Source organism: Oryctolagus cuniculus, chromosome 1, assembly GCF_051225735.1.
Source record: "Oryctolagus cuniculus isolate XC-2025 breed Fujian yellow rabbit chromosome 1, ASM5122573v1, whole genome shotgun sequence".
Taxonomy (NCBI): domain Eukaryota; kingdom Metazoa; phylum Chordata; class Mammalia; order Lagomorpha; family Leporidae; genus Oryctolagus; species Oryctolagus cuniculus.
Genome location: NC_142867.1, coordinates 81,579,887 through 81,597,658, shown reverse-complemented (window position 1 = coordinate 81,597,658; position 17,772 = coordinate 81,579,887). Strand labels below are relative to the sequence as shown.

General features: G+C 39.0%; 1 protein-coding gene across 6 annotated transcripts in view; it reads right to left on the bottom strand.

Moving 5' to 3' along the window:
- The window catches only part of NAALAD2 (N-acetylated alpha-linked acidic dipeptidase 2), a 111,480-nt gene that overhangs the window by 61,869 nt on the left and 31,839 nt on the right, over positions 1-17,772 (bottom strand). For 4 of the 6 annotated variants that reach the window (XR_016219430.1, XR_016219429.1, XM_089311976.1 and 1 more), the window contains exons 15-18: positions 14,740-14,830; positions 14,377-14,641; positions 11,304-11,385; positions 9,878-9,970 (exon numbers count right to left, since the gene is read on the bottom strand). Coding sequence is in view for 4 of the 6 variants with exons in the window: in XM_089311976.1 (XP_089168102.1) it covers positions 9,878-9,970; positions 11,304-11,385; positions 14,377-14,641; positions 14,740-14,830 (531 nt within the window). In the remaining 2 variants the exon portion in view is untranslated. Of the gene's footprint in view, positions 1-1,561; positions 6,397-9,877; positions 9,971-11,303; positions 11,386-14,376; positions 14,642-14,739; positions 14,831-17,772 lie in introns of those variants that run through there. The other 2 variants (XM_002708640.6, XM_017344083.4) reach the window with 1 other exon arrangement.

The following is a 17,772-nucleotide window of genomic DNA, read 5'->3' as shown; positions in this document are numbered from 1 at the left end:
TTATCAAAGTACCATTTCTAGATCAGTAGTATCTGCATCACTGGGGATTTTCTAGAAATACAAACTCTTGGTCCCCAATCTAGACCTACTAAATCAGAAACTCTAGAAGTGGGGCCCAAGAATCTGTAGAATAATTTCCAGACTGTTCTGCTGTATATATACTAAATGGTAAAGACAGCATGGTTTTCTGATAAGTTAGCCTTTTTTTTTTTCTCCTTTTTATCAGTGTGATTTCTTTAAACATTTTACTTTAGAACAGTTTGGGCTTTGTATAAAAACTGTAAAAACAGTACATAGAGTTTATATATATAACACACTCAGTTTCCACTATGAATACCACATTAGTAGGTACACTCATTAGAATTACTGAACCAATGTTGATTCATTGTACTAACTACACTGAGTCCATGTTTTAGTCAGATTTTGATGGTTCTTACCAAATACATTTTTTTGTAGTCCAAAAATTTTTTTGAAGTCTACCTAGAAGACCAAATTATATTTAGTCATTATGTCTCTTGGGCTCCTCTTGGTACTGGGGCAGTTTGTCAGATCAATCATTAACTGTAATCAGGGAAAGAAAAACCACAGAGCTGAAGTGCAGTTCTCCCATTGTATCAAGGACAGACTGTAAACATGAATTATCATTTTGATCAGCTGCCTTACAGTAGTGTGTGTCTGTTTTTTCATTGCAAAGGTAGTTGCCCCAATCCTCTTCCACTGTTTGGAAGGAAATCAGTATATGCAGCTCATAATTAGAAGTGGGGTGGGGAGAAGAGGCAGACAATAGTATCATATTCCATTTCCTTGGGAATTTTCTACACAGGGTATTTGTCTCCTCCCCATTCACATAATTATTCACATTAATATGGACTCATGGATATTTATGGTTTGAGGTATAATCCAGTATTACTTTGTTATGGTGTTCAAATTGTTATTGTGGCCTTATTAACTCCTATTTTCCTTGTGTCAGATTTTTTTGTATTTTTTTTTCAGTGTTTTGTATTCAGCACTTATTTTCTGGTATTTCAAGATGTTTGGAGCATATTTGATTTATTTACTGCCCAAATTCTAGAATTAGTCATTTCTCCAAAGATATCTGGTTTCTTTCATGGGAAAACAGTATTGGAAACCAGTATCTGGGTATTTATTGCTAGTGGGTTGTCTTTGGTTATAGGTACTCTGTTTTATAACAAGGAAGTACATGTGTAGATACTAACTTGTATGTATTTGTATATGTATATATATACACACACACCTATATTTCATATGTAACGAAGTATATGTTAGGCTAACCATGAGTTCATATGTTTCCAATTCTAACTCATTACCACATAAATGATTCCAGCCTCTTCCCTTATCTCTTGAACTTCTCACTACAGTGAAAAATCTGGTTCCCAGCTTCTGCTATCCATTTCCTTAGTTATCTAGTTCCAGTATACATATCTAGCTTTTTCAGAGTTGTTTACCCAGGTCTCTAAAGGAAAAACTTTACCAAGTACAGCACTGTGTATGTGTACGGGTTGGAGGGGTGCATCCATAAATATGAGTGTATTTCAAAATGTCCACAGAAAAAGGAATTAGAAGTTTACTTTGATGCAAAAAAAATTTGGGGGGAAATCCATGTATAGCATTTTCATTCATTTTCCACAAATTTTTGAGGGATCTCATATACATAATTTTTTAACATTCTTAAAAATCATTTGTAGATTCCTACAGACATAGTTAAGCACCTCCCCCACATACCTCTTTCATGTATTTGTAATAGAGCTTGCATTTTATTTCAGAAAGATCAGTTTGAAGGAAAGAAACAATTGGAGGTGTGTAACAAAACCAGTTAGGATGAAATATAGCAGAAGCAGTAGGTAGAGGAGATAAATTAAGAAACTTTGGATCTTGAAATGAAAGGAATTATGAACTGAAGAGTAAAATCTTGGGTAACTCCCATGTTTTGGAATAGAGGGAGAGTCTAAACAAAAATAGGGAATTTAGACAAAGGTTTCGGAGACTATGTTTTTCTCTAGAAACTGCTGAGTCCAACACATTACAAATCTGCTTGAAGTCTTCCACGGCTATTGGTGAGATCAGAAGCTTGCACTGAGGTTTTGCCTGGCTCTTAGGATTTGGAATTCATAAGTAGACAGGCCATGTGATGCATCTAATACATCGCTTCGCTAATTTGGAGGATGCAATCATTCTGAACTTCTTTGAGGGCATATTGACTTAATTAAAAAACAATGAGAAGCCCTGCCTTTGATTATACTTTGAGTATGCTACAGTAGGAATACACAGCCTTGGAAATGAATAAATATAATAAAAGATTATTTGGGCATGCATAGTATGCTACAGTAGGAATACACAGCCTTGGAAATGAATACATATAATAAAAGATCATTTGGGCATACATAGTAAACATTCACAGTGTGCCACCAAGATCATCTATAATGGATCCTAAGTATGAAAGAAAAATTACTCTTCAGAAGAATGGGAAAGGACACCTGTGTGGGTGTGACACAGACTTCAACTTTAATTCTGTGAGTATCAATGATAAAACACTTTAGGCAGACATGGTTTCTTTTTAAGGTAGATGAAGTGTGAAAGTTGTCAACTTAAATTTCATTTCTTTAGACTGATCATAATTGAGATTGTTGCAAGTACAATTTTATGAATAACCTTACAAGATTAGATGGGTGGAGTTTGCATTGGGACACTTGGATCCATTTTGGAGTGCCTAGGTTTCTGTCAGAGCTCTAATCCCAATCCCGATTCTTGTTTTTTGTTATCACGTACCTTGGGAGACAAGCTGATGGCTCAAGTGTGGTAAGATCCATAAAAAGATTGATCCCAGACTGCCTACTTCATATTAGAGGCCAACCTGGACTGTTTTTGATACCTTAAAGATCCCTTCAGGTCCTCCCAATACACCACCTAAATTATAGCTGGAAAAGACTGCATAGGGAAACAGATTTAAGGGGGTTAGGGAGACTGAAGCAAATGGCAGGGTAATAAAATCAGAATTGTAAGATACTTAGGTGAAATTCTAGTCCAATTTTTTTAGGCAGTAATTTGAAACTTTCAGGAAAAGTGTGTAATCACAGGACTTTTACAATACACTTATTAAGAGGACATTCCAAAAAATCCTGTTTGTGATTGAGGTTTGGGAATTTAGGAGGCATTATTTGTAAGAAATAGTTTGAAGCTGTAGACAGTAATAACAAATTTTGAGGCACAATTAAAATATGATAAGCACTTTCCTGAGTGCTTCATGATGGCTTTAATTACTCTTCAGAAATTTCCATGGTTGTACTGTATATTATTACCTGTTTTCTGAGGCAAAGGAAAGTTGCACTGTTTGCCTCAGGTCACAGAGAGCAAATGGTAATGGTTACTTTTAAGTATATGCTCTCAAATGAAGTGTTTTTGCAAGTATAGTATGGCACCAAAGTTAAATCCTTAGAATTGAGAAAACAGGAACTGGCACTGTGGTGTAGCGTGTGAAGCCACTGCCTGCAGTGCCGGCATCCCATATGGGCACCAGTTCGAGTCCCAGCTGCTCTACTTCCAATCCAGCTCTCTCCTATGGCCTGGGAAAGGAGCAGAAAATGGTCCAAATTCTTAGGTCCCTGCACCCCTGTGGGAGACTCAGAAGAAGCTCCTAGTTCCTGGCTTCGGATTGGCACAGTTCTGGTCATTGTGGCCATTTGGGGAGTGAACCATCAGATGGAAGACAGACTATCTCTGCCTCTCTGCCTCTCCGTAACTCTGACTTTAATAAATCTTTTAAAAAAAGAATTGAGAAAAATTATTTTGATAGTCTAATTTTATACATGTCATACATTCATTTATACTTAATAAATAGCATACAAATTAAGAATACTCTTCCCTTTAAGCAAAATAAGAACTCATTTTTGAGAGAGAGAGATCTCATGTGCTGGTTCACTTCACAAAAACCTACAATAGCCAGATCAGGAGCAGGCGAAAGTCAGGAGTCTAAAAGTCAGCCAGGTCTCCCATGTAGGTGACAGAGACCCAACTACTTGAGCCATCACCTCCCCCCGTAGGGTGCCCATTAGCAGGAAGCTGGAAGCAAGAACTTAAAACCCAGGTACTTCAATATGGAATGTTGGTGTCCTAAGTAGCATCTTACTACTACAAGTACCCACTCCCGTGTTTAAAATGTATCTTTAGATGACTCAAGGTCATTACTGTACATATTGTATATTTTATTTTGGAAAATCAGTAAAGTATCTTCTAGTAATATTGAGATGCATTGGAAATTTTTGTTCCTCAGCTAGTTGCTACTCTTTAAAACATTTTTATTTCCTGTTTAAAAAAAAAAAATCATGGAAGGCAGAGAAAGAGAAAGCTATCTGTGGGTTCACTCCCCAAATGCTTACAACAGCCAGAGCTGGGCCATGTTGAAACCAGGAGCTTCATGGGTAGCAGGACCCCAACTACTTGAGCCGTCCCCTGCTATTTCCCAGGATTTGCATCAGCAGAAAGCTGGAATCAATAGCAGAACCTAGGGGCAAGGCACCGTGGCTCACTGGGTTAATCCACCACTGCGGTGCTGGCATCCCATTGGTGCGCCGGGTTCTAGTGCCGCTTGCTCCTCTTCCAGTCCAGCTCTCTGCTGTGGCCTGGGAGGGCAATGGAACATGGCACAGGTGCTTGGGCCCTGCACCCGCATAGGAGACCAGGAGGAGGTGCCTGGCTTCTGGCTTTGGATTGGCACAGCGCTGGCCTTGGCAGCCACTTGGGGGCTGAACCAAGGGAAAGAAGACCTTTCTCTCTGTCTCCCTCACTGTCTGTAGCTCTACCTGTCAAAAAAAAAAAAAAAAAAAAAAAAAAAAGGCAGAAGCTCAAGCCCAGGCACTGTGATAGAAGATTACAGACATCTTAACCGACATCTTAAAACTACGCAAGATGCCTGTCCCAATTGAACTTTTCTTCTGAGCATTTACACTACATCATCATTTTCTAAAAGTGTGCTCTTCCAGTTTTTTAGATGGACTTTTGTAATCAGATTTACTGGGGCCTAGTTTTCCTGCAATAAAACGTACACATACATTTTAAGTATGAGCCGGTTCTACAAATATATGCCTGTGTATCCACCACTCAGCTTAAGGCACCAAAAAAAAAAGTAAGTTTCCTCAAGCTTCTTTGCAGTCATCCTCCTCCACTGACCACCTGTCTAGGCAGCCACTGATCTAAGTTCCAACAGCATACTATAGTTGTGCCACTTCTTTGTATAACTAGATTTATATGCTATGTACTCACTTGTGTCTGGCTTCTTTCCCTCAATCACAGCTGCCAGTAATATTGCAACTATTGACAGTTATTTCATTGGTATTGCTGATGATTATTCCACTGCAGATATATCACAGTTTATTCATTTATCTGATGATGGACATTTGGGTTGTTCCTACCATATGGTCAAGAAGGTTTTTTTTCCTTCTTGAGTAGACACCTACAATTGGAACTTTGTAGTCATATTTAACTTAAGAAGCTATCAAGGGCCAGCGCCGCGGCTCACTAGGCTAATCCTCCGCCTTGCGGCGCCGGCACACCGGGTTCTAGTCCCGGTCGGGGCGCCGGATTCTGTCCCTGTTGCCCCTCTTCCAGGCCAGCTCTCTGCTGTGCCCAGGGAGTGCAGTGGAGGATGGCCCAAGTGCTTGGGCCCTGCACCCCATGGGAGACCAGGAGAAGCACCTGGCTCCTGCCATCGGATCAGTGAAGTGCACCGGCCGCAGCGCACCAGCCACAGCACACAGGCCATGGCGGCCATTGGAGGGTGAACCAATGGCAAAGGAAGACCTTTCTGTCTCTCTCACTGTCCACTCTGCCTGTCAAAAAAAAAAAGCTATCAAACTCTTTTCCAGCATTTAAAATGGTTATACTACTTTACATTCCCACTAGTGATTTCTGAGAATTCAAATTCCTTGTCATTAATTTTAGTTAAATTTCTGTTATTTTTTTTCCTGCCACATAACAGGGGCTTTTTGTTTTGTTAGACCAACACTTTTGTAATACAGTTATGAATATTTAAAGAGCCAAAAAGCTCTTTGCAGATGAACAAGGTAGAAATCTAAAGTCAATGTGACATGTAAAGCAAGATTTTTGAACACTGGCTTCACGAGTTATTAAAAAGATGATGAATTTTATCTTCAGCAACACCTTTAATGGCTAGCCACTTGGCTAAGATCTTTTTATAATACTTCTTTGAGAGTTCCTGCTGCTGCTTGAATTGTGAAAGATGCAATAGAAATATGTTTTTTTACTTCTGTCCAGGCCAAATGAGGGTCTGCTTTATTTTCAATGTCAAACATAGCATCATAGATCCCAGGAAATGATTCTCCAGCATATTTGTTATGACTACTTGGAGCAAAGATGATGTGCCTAGAAGAAAAGCCCACACACAAAAGTAAATTGAATACATGTATGTATATATATTCATGGATTATATATATATATATTTTTCACATTTCCTTTTTACACCATATACCCTATCATTATGTTATTTGTTTCTACTGACTTTCACACAAGTTGTATGAAGCAGTTGTTGAACTGCTTGGGCATCCATAAACATGTTTGCTTTACAGATAATAAGTGAGAAGGCAGAATTTTGTTGCATTTTTTTAGAGAATGCCATGGCAGTTGTTCCTGATACTTTTCAGACATTAAGAAGGAATTAAAAAGTATTCCAAAAATATAAATGATAGGATGATGAATCACATTCCACAAAGGTAAAGTAGTTATATATGGTTTGCCCACAAAGACACTCAATTTCTCACCTAGAAGGAAAGTTTATTATTGCTTTCCTATTTATCACATAACTAGTTCAAAAGATCCAGTTACTTTCCTCAATAAGTGTATGGAAGTTTGCTTTTTTTGAGAGGGACTTTTTAGTTTTTAAGATTCTATTTGAAAGGCAGAGTGACAGTTCTTCCATCTGCTGGTTCATTCCCCAAATGCTGGCAGCAGCAGGGATTGGGCTGTGTTTTCAAATCAAAATGCTATATTTACCTTGTAACCATGTTCTGATTGTTGAACCTCCCTTTACCTGTTCCCTCATCTTAAAAATGACGGTGATACTATTACTATACTCAAAGAATCAAACGATGGAAAGCAGTCAGTATAGCTTGACATTTAGCATTTAATGAATATTAGCTATTCTGAGCCTAAATCCTTTCCATAATTCCCTCAAGGAAGAATAGGCAGTTAGCTAAAAGAAATGGTCAATCAGTGGGCAATGCTCAGGCAGTTCAAATTCCCTTTAATGAATGGTGAACCCAAGTAGCTATTCTAGCCCCATAATAATTCTATCCCTAGTCTAGTTAGTTTCAAGTCTACCATGATATAATTCTCAGCTTCCACAATGAACATTTCTGGCTTTGCAACAGGTAACTACTATAGCAGACTACCGAATACAAATGACACTCCCTAGTCCTGTTTTTCCCAGCCTTTCCCTCAGAACATCATTGATGAGTTATAATGTAAATAATTATCTACATAAAGTATTTCTACATAATGACAAACACTATTTCCTTTTATAACTGACTGTTTAATAGTTGCTGTTCTACATCAAGTATTTCCCATGAAGTAAAGATGAAATACAACATTGCGTAGTAGCACTGAGCATTGGGTTTGGAAGCAGTTGCCTGGCTCAGACACTGATGCTGCTGTTTACTCTGTGTATCCTTGGGAAAGTTACTTAATCTTGCAGTGTCAGTTTTCCTATAAGTGAAATAATGAAAAAAAAACATAACCTATATCTCAAAGATTGTTGTGGAGATTCAGTTAGATCTTTATGAATCTATACATAATATATACATATATATATACATAGATGCAAATACACATGTATAAAGTTATATGTAAATTTTAAATACACATGAGTGATTAGATATGTTAAATATATACACATAATATGTGTATGTAAATATAAATGCTTTAAAATTTAACACTATTAAACACTTTTCCTTGAAAAGAATAATAGAAGTGACTGGATATGAGTCACAAGAGAAAATTCTCAAGAGGCTTTGTCCATTTTCGTATCGTGTAACTGCACAGAGTCTGAAATTCCTACATTGAAAAACAGATGTTGGGGCCGGTATTATGGGGTACTGGGTAAGGCTGCCACCTGCAACAAGTCCTGGCTGCTCCACCTCTGATCCAGGTCCCTGCTCATTGCCTGGGAAAAGCAGCAGAAAATGGCCCAAGTGTCTGGACCCCTGCCACTCATTTGGGAGACCCAGATGAAGCTCCTGGCTCTTGGCTTTGGCCTGACTCAGCCCTGCCCGCTGTAGCCATCTGGGGAATGAACCAGCTGAAGGAAGATCTCTTTCTCCATGTCTCTCCTCTCTCTTAAACTCTGAATTTCAAATAAATAAATTTTAATAGGACAAAACAAGATGATTTGCTTGTAAATTATAAAAAAAAAAACCTAATGAACTTAAAAGAACACTAAAATTGTATAATATTGCTTTATATTTTTATATAAAGATAACTTTCAGTTGTAATCAATGAGTAAATGAACAATTATGCTCTGATAACATATAAAAAGAGCTACCATTTACTGAGCACATCACACTGCACACTAAATCCTTTATGTGCCTTAAGTCGACCAGTCTATAGAGCAAAACAATTAGAATCCCCACTTGGAGCTGAGGAACCTGATGCCTAGAGAAATAATTGGCCATACAGCAGAGCTGGTTTCCAAAAGCTTATGTTAATCACATTTATTTTAAAAGGTATCAAATGGAACTGTGTTTTAATTGTAACTTGTTGACAAGCTGCCTTGCAAAATAGCCACTATTGCCATATTAATTCATACAGGAAGACCACAGAAGTGACACTAAATCACATATCTGTAAGTAAACTACAACATAGATTTTCTGGCTTAAATGCTAAAGCTTTTCTAATTTCCCACAAGGAACCATTGTATAAGAAAGACCTTGAGAAAAGACTATCAGGGTCATGCAGATAAGATTTTGAAAGAAAACATGATGTGGGGGTACAGATAGAAAAACTGAGTATTTCTTTGGGAGAACATGGCAGCCACTCTTCAAAACCTAAAATGTTATGGATAAAGAGAGCTAGACTGAGTTTATTTGATTTTGGAGAACAGAATGGGTTCAGAAGGAGAAACTGCAGGAAATTGCTCTTTATGAAATGAATTTTCTAATTATATTTTCCCTAAAATAAGATAGACTTTCTTGGGGCTGGCGCTGTGGTACAGCGGGTTAAAGCCCTGGCCTGAGGTGCTGGCATCCCATTTGGGCGCTGGTTCTAGTCCCGGCTGCTCCTCTTCCAATCCAGTTCTCTGCTGTGGCCTGGGAAAGCAGTGGAAGATGGCCCAAGTGCTTGGGCCCCTGCACCCACGTGGGAGACCCGGAGGAAGCTCCTGCCTCCTGGCTTCGGATGGGCACAGCTCTGGCCATTGTGGCCATCTGGCGAGTGAACCAGCAGAGGGAAGACCTCTCTGTCTCTACCTCTGTAATTCCGTCTTTCAAATAAATAAAAAATAAATTAGAAAAAAAGACTTTCTTATGAGACCATAAGATTCCCATCTGAGATCCTATAAAAAGCATTCATATAGAAGTTTGAACTAGGTAAGATCTATAATCCCTTCAAGAGTCTATGACTTGAGGTTGTTAAAAAAAATTCTTTTCCACTATCATTTTCTATTTCCATACACAGCAACTCAATAAACAATATGAAATTTATTTAGGGATATTACATAGTATATTATTAGATGCATCCTGTCACCCATATACCTTTAGTATATATTTTCACTTTCCACCTTCACACAGACTTTGGGTATGCTGTTTTTGGTTATAGTGAAGCATTTGGTGTTTGTTACTGGTGTTCTCCTTACCTGTAAAATCGCCTCCCTGGTAAACCAAGGGGATCAATGAATGCTCTTTCCAGTAGCATCAATTGGTCATTCATAATTCTCACTGCAATGGGACTTAGAGAACAAGAAATACATAATTGTAACTCTTACTATGGAACCATGTTTTAAAGTAATATTAAAGATAAAGCATGGGAAAATAAACTTCTAAAAGTAATGCATTTTTAACAGAATACACATCAGTACAGTAATGATTTACATTGTAAGTTAAATATATCAAGGTCATCTTTCTAGTATTTAAAATACGCAGAGGGTGTCAGTACCGTGGTGCAGTAATCCTCTGCCTGTGGTACCGGTATCCCATATGGGCTCGGTTCTAGTCCCAGCTGCTCCACTTCCAGTCCAGCTCTCTGCTATGGCCTGGGAAAGCAGTGGAAGATTGCCCATGTCCTTGGGCCCCTGCACCCACGTGGGAGACCTGCAAGAAGCTCCTAGCTCCTGGCTTCGGATGGGCACAGCTCCAGCCGTGGCAGCCATTTGGGGAGTGAACCAATGGAGGGAAGACCTCTCTCTGTCTGTAACTAACTCTCAAATAAATAAATAATTAAAATAAGCAGAAATATTTATTGGGAAATTGTTTATTTTTGGGGGACCACATATTGATTAAAAAAGAAAAAAAACAACAAAGTGATTGAGGGTCTTGGAAGTTGGTAAGAAGAGCCAGAGGCATGTGCACACCCTTGATGGAGAATTCTCTCTCTCATTCAAAATCTTCAGATTGTCTTTTTGAGGAGCTGAATAAATTCCCTGGGCTCTTCTACAATTCAAGAGAGAGAGAGGCTAATCCAAACAACTGATAGTGCTTTTTGCCAATATGAAAGGTGGAGGAGCTTATTCTGATTAAGTTCGAAAAAAATGAATGTGACATGGACATTGGAATCCATGCTTGCTACAAAATGTTTTATTTGAATATGGCCATTTAAATTATTTTCAACCCTTAAGTGGCAAGAACTTATATGAAATACAAAAAAAGTATCAATAAAAAGAATTTCTAAATTGATACAAGCACAGCATGAAGGAATAAAATATATTACAAATGCATTAATAGACATAGTCAGAATTCTCATCACACAAACACGAAAATATATATCTCTGATGCTTGTCTTGACATGAGTTTTTAGTTTACTATTCAGAGCATCACTCCTCAAACTTTAATGCTAGTGTAAATCATTTGAGGGTCTTGTTAAAATGCAAATGCACAGTTCTAATTCAGTATGTCTTGGGTGGGGTTGGATAGTCCGCCTTCCTGACATGCTCTCAGTTGATGCTGATGCCACTGGTTTGCAGACATGATGTAATAGCTATGATCTGGAGCCAGATGCTTCTAGGAATGAAAACAGTAACCAGATTGCTTTTCAGGTGGCCATCTGAACCTACTTCTTAAACTTACTTTGTGAGATCAGCTTGTGTAAGTCTTCTATGAAAGTCTGAAGCAGCTTCCGAGAAGTTTTTCACAGCAGAAAATAAGGAGTCTTTTTTGAAAAGAGAAAAGTAAATTAATAAGCATAAGTGCTTCACAGTTCACAGCTTCACTTTCCTGCCCTCTCCATTCCAGACTGATATGACTAAAAAGAATTTGAGACCATCTTTATACTAAGCCTTGTACAGATTCATGATAAGTATTAGAGAAAAATCACACAAAGAAATATGGTATGAAAATAAAGAACAGCTAAATTGATCCTTAAGGAAATAGTTTTCAAATGTCTAGGATATAAATAATTCTTTAACACATAATTTAGCAGAAAACCAGCAATTATTATTTATTCATTTGTTCAATATGTATTTATTGGGACAATTATTATCTGTAGACATTGGCTATAGATATAAATAAGCTATAACACTGGGGGTTATCACAGGAGAAACCAGAACCAATTCTTATTTTCAAATAGTGCATTTTACATCTTGATCAAAAATCAACCTGTGGGAGCCGGCGCTATGGCATAGCAGGTAAAGCCGCCTCTTGCAGTGCCGGCATCCCTTACAGACGTCAGTTCGAGTCCTGGCTTCTCCACTTCCAGTCCAGCTCTCTGCTATGGCCTGGGAAAGCAGTGGAAGATGATCCAAGTCTTAGCCCCTGCACCTGCATGGGAGACCTGGAAGTTCCTGGCTCCTGGCTTCGGATGGGCACAGCTCCAGCCGTTGCAGCCATTTGGGGAGTTAACCAGCAGATGGAAGACCCCCCCCCCTCTCTCTCTGCCTCTCCTCTCTCTGTGTAACTCTGACTTTCAAATAAATAAATCTTTTAAAAGAAAAAAAAATCAACCTGTGACAAACTAATGTATCCAGAATGATACATTTACTGATACTGATACATACAGAGCAGTTTTTGTCTTTTTTAAAAAAAGATTTATGTATTTATTTAAAAGGCAAAGTTATAGACAGGAGGTGGGAGAGGAGAGACAGAGAAACAGAGAGCGGGACAGAGCTTCCATGAACTAGCATATGGAAGATCTCTTTCTCTGTGTCACTCTCCCTTTCAAATAAATCTTCAAAACCAAATGTCTCAAGAACTGATTTTGCCATATGCTGTATGACGATTTTTGATTAAGAAGGCAATGGGGCACATTAGAAAGAAGGAATATTGATTTTTCTAAGATAGAAAAGATATGAGGGTATTTACTCATATACAAGCACAGATACAGATTTTAAAAAAGAGGCCGGCGCCGCGGCTCAATAGGCTAATCCTCCACCTAGTGGCGCTGGCACACCGGGTTCTAGTCCCGGTCGGGGCGCCGGATTCTGTCCTGGTTGCCCCTCTTCCAGGCCAGCTCTCTGCTGTGGCCAGGGAGTGCAGTGGAGGATGGCCCAAGTGCTTGGGCCCTGCACCCCATGGGAGACCAGGAGAAACACCTGGCTCCTGCCTTCGAATCAGAGCTGTGCGCCGGCCACAGCGCGTCGGCCGCGGCGGCCATTGGAGGGTGAACCAACGGCAAAAAGGAAGACCTTTCTCTCTGTCTCTCTCTTTCACTGTCCACTCTGCCTGTCAGAAAAAAAAAAAAAAAAGTAGGTAATACTTAGCACTATGTGCCAGTCACCAGTGCTTCCATGTAATAGCTAACTGGATCTCAGTAACAATATCTGAAAATGTATTTTTTTAATTTGTTATTATTTCATTTAAAGCTGACACACAGAGATTAGGTAACTTTCCTAAGGTTACACAGTCAACATAGTATAGCCAATTTCAGAAGCTGATAAACTGCTTCTGATGAAGGCAATGGGATACAATCAATTAGATTTGTGAGCTGGAAGACCACACCTTCACCACGCCCCTAGGTGATCTCACGCCCCTACCTGATCCCATCTGTATGCCCACCTGCCAATCAGGCTACATAACCACTCCCCTTTGGAAGTAGCTAAAAGGCCTGGAACACGGTGGGCCCCTCCTTTATTGCCATTGCTGGGCTTGATGCCCTTGCTGCCCCGCGCTTTGGGGGCATCTGCTCCCTGCGTTCCTGCCTGCATGCTTGCTGCACGTGGCTTGCTCTTGGCCCGCTCTCTGTTTGGTATGGACCCAACTTAATTTATAGACTTCTCTTTCTCCCTTAAATAAAGCCCTCACTCTCCTGTGCATTTCTATCACTGAATAAAAAGCTTAAAAACGTACCACGTTGTCTGGTCTATTTGAGCCAGTATTCAGAATTCTCTGAATACGTGACAGGAGCCCATAGGCTTATTAATATTGGGAATTACTAAAAAGCAGGACGGTATCACTTCCAGATTCAACATCCAATGCTATCATATTTCACTCCTACTTTAACAAGGAGTGAAGAAGAGCAAGCAGGACTAGAACCCGGCGCCCATATGGGATGCTGGCACCACAGGCAGAGGATTAACCAAGTGAGCCACAGCGCCAACCCAGCAAAAACATTTTTAAAGGTAATAAGAGGAGGGCCCGCACTGTGGCGCAGCAGGTGACAACCTGGCACCCCATATGGGCGCAAGTTCTAGTCCTATCTGCTTCTCTTCCGATCCAGTTCTCTGATGTGGCCTGGGATAGCAGTGGAGGATGGCCCAAGTCCTTGGGCCCCTGCACCCATGTGGGAGACCTGGAAGAAGCTCCTGGCTTCAGATAGGTGCAGCTCCGGCCATTGCAGCCATCTGGGGAGTGAATCATCGGATGGAAAACCCCTCTCTGTCTCTCTCTCTGCCTCTCCTCTCTCTCTGCATCTCTGACTTTTGAATAAATAAATAAATCTTTAAATTTTTTTTTAAAAAGGTAATAAGAGGAAACACATTTACCAATCCAGTATTTATGGCACTAAATCAGTCATAGTGAATTAACCCCAGACAATTCAGATTAAATCAGGTTCTTTAATAGGTGTTTGGAATATTTGTCTAGAAGTCATAATTAGTAAGCTTCACAAAGATAAAGGATGAAATATGAATCTATTGATCATAATAGGAGATGATATCTTAAAGCTCTACCTTAAAGATTATAAAATATCTGCATAACTGTTTCTTACCAAATGATACTCCATATTCTTTCAATTGTTGGTCATGTTTCTTGGATAAATTATAGATACTTGTTGCATAGTTTTTCAAAGCTTTTGCATAGTCTTGAATATTGAAAGGAATGATTGTAGAGTCTGCAAGCTCGTAAACCAATGATCCTCGTAACTGAGCCACAGAAAGCTGTTTTTTAAATGTGGGATCATAAAAATTCTCTACCAATTCAAATGTCTCATAAATTGTGTGGTATACTGGGTAGCTGCTGTACTTATCTGTTTTCTAAAAAAAAAATTGTGGGAAGAGTACAATCATAAACAAACATTAAATATTCAAGTTATAATATATTATGAGATCAGAAAAAAGCTAATATGGCTTACCCTATTCTTAGTGTAACGAGCTCTACCTGAAGCAATTCCAAGTCTCTGAAAATAAGCTTCAAAATCACTTCCAGATCCCAGCTTATTGATTCTAGAAGTAGAATATAAACAAATACATATGAACACATACACATATACAAATAAATAATACAAAGTAAGTAGATGAGCAATAAATCCTGTGCCAGGAATAGCAAGGAATTACAGAGTACATTTATAACGATTAGAAAAAAGTTAACTGCCCTCAATACACTTTGTTTTCATACACTGGAAAGTTGCTGTGATAAACCTACAAATCTGCAAACAAACTGCAAATTTGAATACAACCAGAGTAGGGCAGTGCAACCAAAGAATGCAGCCTGATGTCGGTGCTTTCTTCCATGTTTTCAGCATTTGTGGTTTTTGTTTAGAGGGCAATTAGATTTTATATAAATATTTTTCTGTCCTTATTCATGCTAGAGCAGCTTCCTTGAATTTACTTTATATTCATTTATTTTCTACTATAATGCTATTATTTTTAAAGATTTATTTATATGACTGATTTAATTCTGTAATTAATACACAGTTATTCTTAAGTGTTGAAATTTAACTGAAATGTGATCCCTGTTAAACATAAGAGTAGGAATAAGAGAGGGAAGAGATATATAATTTGGGACATGCTCAAGCTGACTTGCCCCAAATGGTAGAGTTAGAAACATACCAGGGGACTCCAATTTAATCCCATCAAGGTGGCATGTACCAATGCCATCTCACTAGTCCAAGTGATCAATTTCAGTTCGCAATTGATCATAATGAAAGGACTAAGAGTCAAAGGGAGCACATAAGCAAGTCTAGTACCTGCTAACACTAACCGATAGAATAAATAAAGGGGAGAGTGATCCAACATGGGAAGTGAGATACTCAGCAGACTCATAGAATGGCAGATGTCCTAAACAGCACTCTGGCCTCAGAATCAGCCCTAAAGCCATTCAGATCTGGCTGAAAAGCCCATGAGAGTATTTCAGGCATGGAAAGCCAAGACACTCTGGCAAAAGATCTCTGTGAGTGAGATCTCAGTGGAAAGAACAGGTCTTCAAAGAAGGAGGTACCTTTCTCTGAAGGGAGGAGAGAACCTCCACTTTGACTATGACCTTGTCTAAACAAGATAAGAGTCGGAGAACTCAAGGGGCTTCCATAGCCTTGGAAACTCATGACTGGAGCATAGGGAGATTACTGATGCCATAGACAGGAGTGTCAATTGGTAAAGTCAACAACAGGAGTCACTGTGCACTTACTCCTCATGTAGGATCTCTGTCCTTAATGTGCTGTGCATTGAGATTTAATGCTATAACGAGTACTCAAATAATATATTTCACTTTGTGTTTCTATGGGGGTGCAAACTGTTGAAATCTTTACTTAATGCATACTAAACTGATCCTCTGTAAAAAAAAAAAAAAAAAAAAAAAAAAAGAAAAGAAAAGAAAAGAAACTATCAACTCCCAACTTGACTCTCACTGGGATTAAACATGACAATAGGTCTGATCTGATTTCATCATCATTAAAAAAAATCATCTATTATTTTTCACTTTATGTTTCTGTGTGGGAGCAAACTGTTGAAATCCTTACTTAATGTATACTAAGCTGATCTTCTGTATATTAAGATAATCGAAAATGAATCTTGATGTGAATGGAAGGGGAGAGGGAGTGGGAAAGGGGAGGGTTGTGGGTGGGAGGGACGGTATGGGGGGGAAGCCATAGTAATCCATTATTCGTACTTTGGAAACGTATATTCATTAAATAAAATTAAAAAAAGAAAAATAAGAATTGGAATAGGAGAGAGAAGAGGAAGAAGGGTGGAAGCATGAGTGCGAGGGTGGGTAGGGTAGAAATTCTCACTATGTTCTTGAATCTGTATATATGAAATACATTAAATTTGTATACCTTGAATAAAATTTAAAAAAAGAAAAATAAAAAAAATTAAAAAAAATCTAATTGCATTATAGATAAATAAAAATACACAATTTTGTAGTAACTGATAATACATTTAGAAGCAAATAATCCATTTTTTTACTTCACCTTTATCTTTTTTACTGTTTATTTATTTATTTAATTGGCAGAGGTACAGACAGAGAAACAGAGAGACAGAAAGAGTCTTCCATCCACTAGTTCACTCCCCCAAATGGCTGCAGTGACTAGAGCAAGACCCAGGAGCTTCTTCCAGATCTCCCATGTGGGTGCAGGGGCCCAAGCACTTGGGTCATTTTCTGCTGCTTTCCCAGGAGCATTAGCAGGGAGCTGGACAGGAAGTGGAGCAGCATCAACTCAAACCGCTGCCCATATGGAATGCCGGCGCTGCAGGCAGAGGCTCAACCTATTGTGCCACAGCGCCGGCCCCTACTTCACCATTATCATTTGAAGTTATTTTATTTCTTTTTTTTTTTTTTTAAGATTTATTTACTTATCTGAAAGGCAGAGTCAGAGAGAGAGAGAGAGAGAGAGAGAGCTTGCATCGGCTGATCCACTCCCCAAATGGACACAATGGCACTGCAGGTGGAGGCTTAACCTTTTATACCACAGCACCAGCCCCTATTCTATTCCTTAATGCATCTACTACAAATCTAAAGAAATTTTATGCAAGAGTTAGTAAAATAATGACTAACAATGTAACAATCACTCTGACTAAAAATTTGCAAAACTACATCTAGGTTCTGTTGTAGATTAAAAGATATGGTTGTGTTAATCAGCAAAACAAAAAGCTGGACAGAATTCCTTTGTTGTCTTTGCTCAAATCATTGATGAGACAACTGAGAATTTCCATATCTGGAGACACAAAGGGCAAAAGGGAATTGATAATTATCCTCTGGTAGAAAGGATGCATAATATGGGCCTGCACTGTGGTGCAGCAGGTTCACTGTGGCCTGCAGCAGCAGCATCCTATATAGGTAGTGCTTCAAGTCCTGATCCACTTGCCAGTGCACCTGGGAAAACAGCGGGGCCCCTGGCTTCATCCTGGCCTAGCCCTGGCCATTGTGGCCATTTTGGTAGTGGACTAGCAGA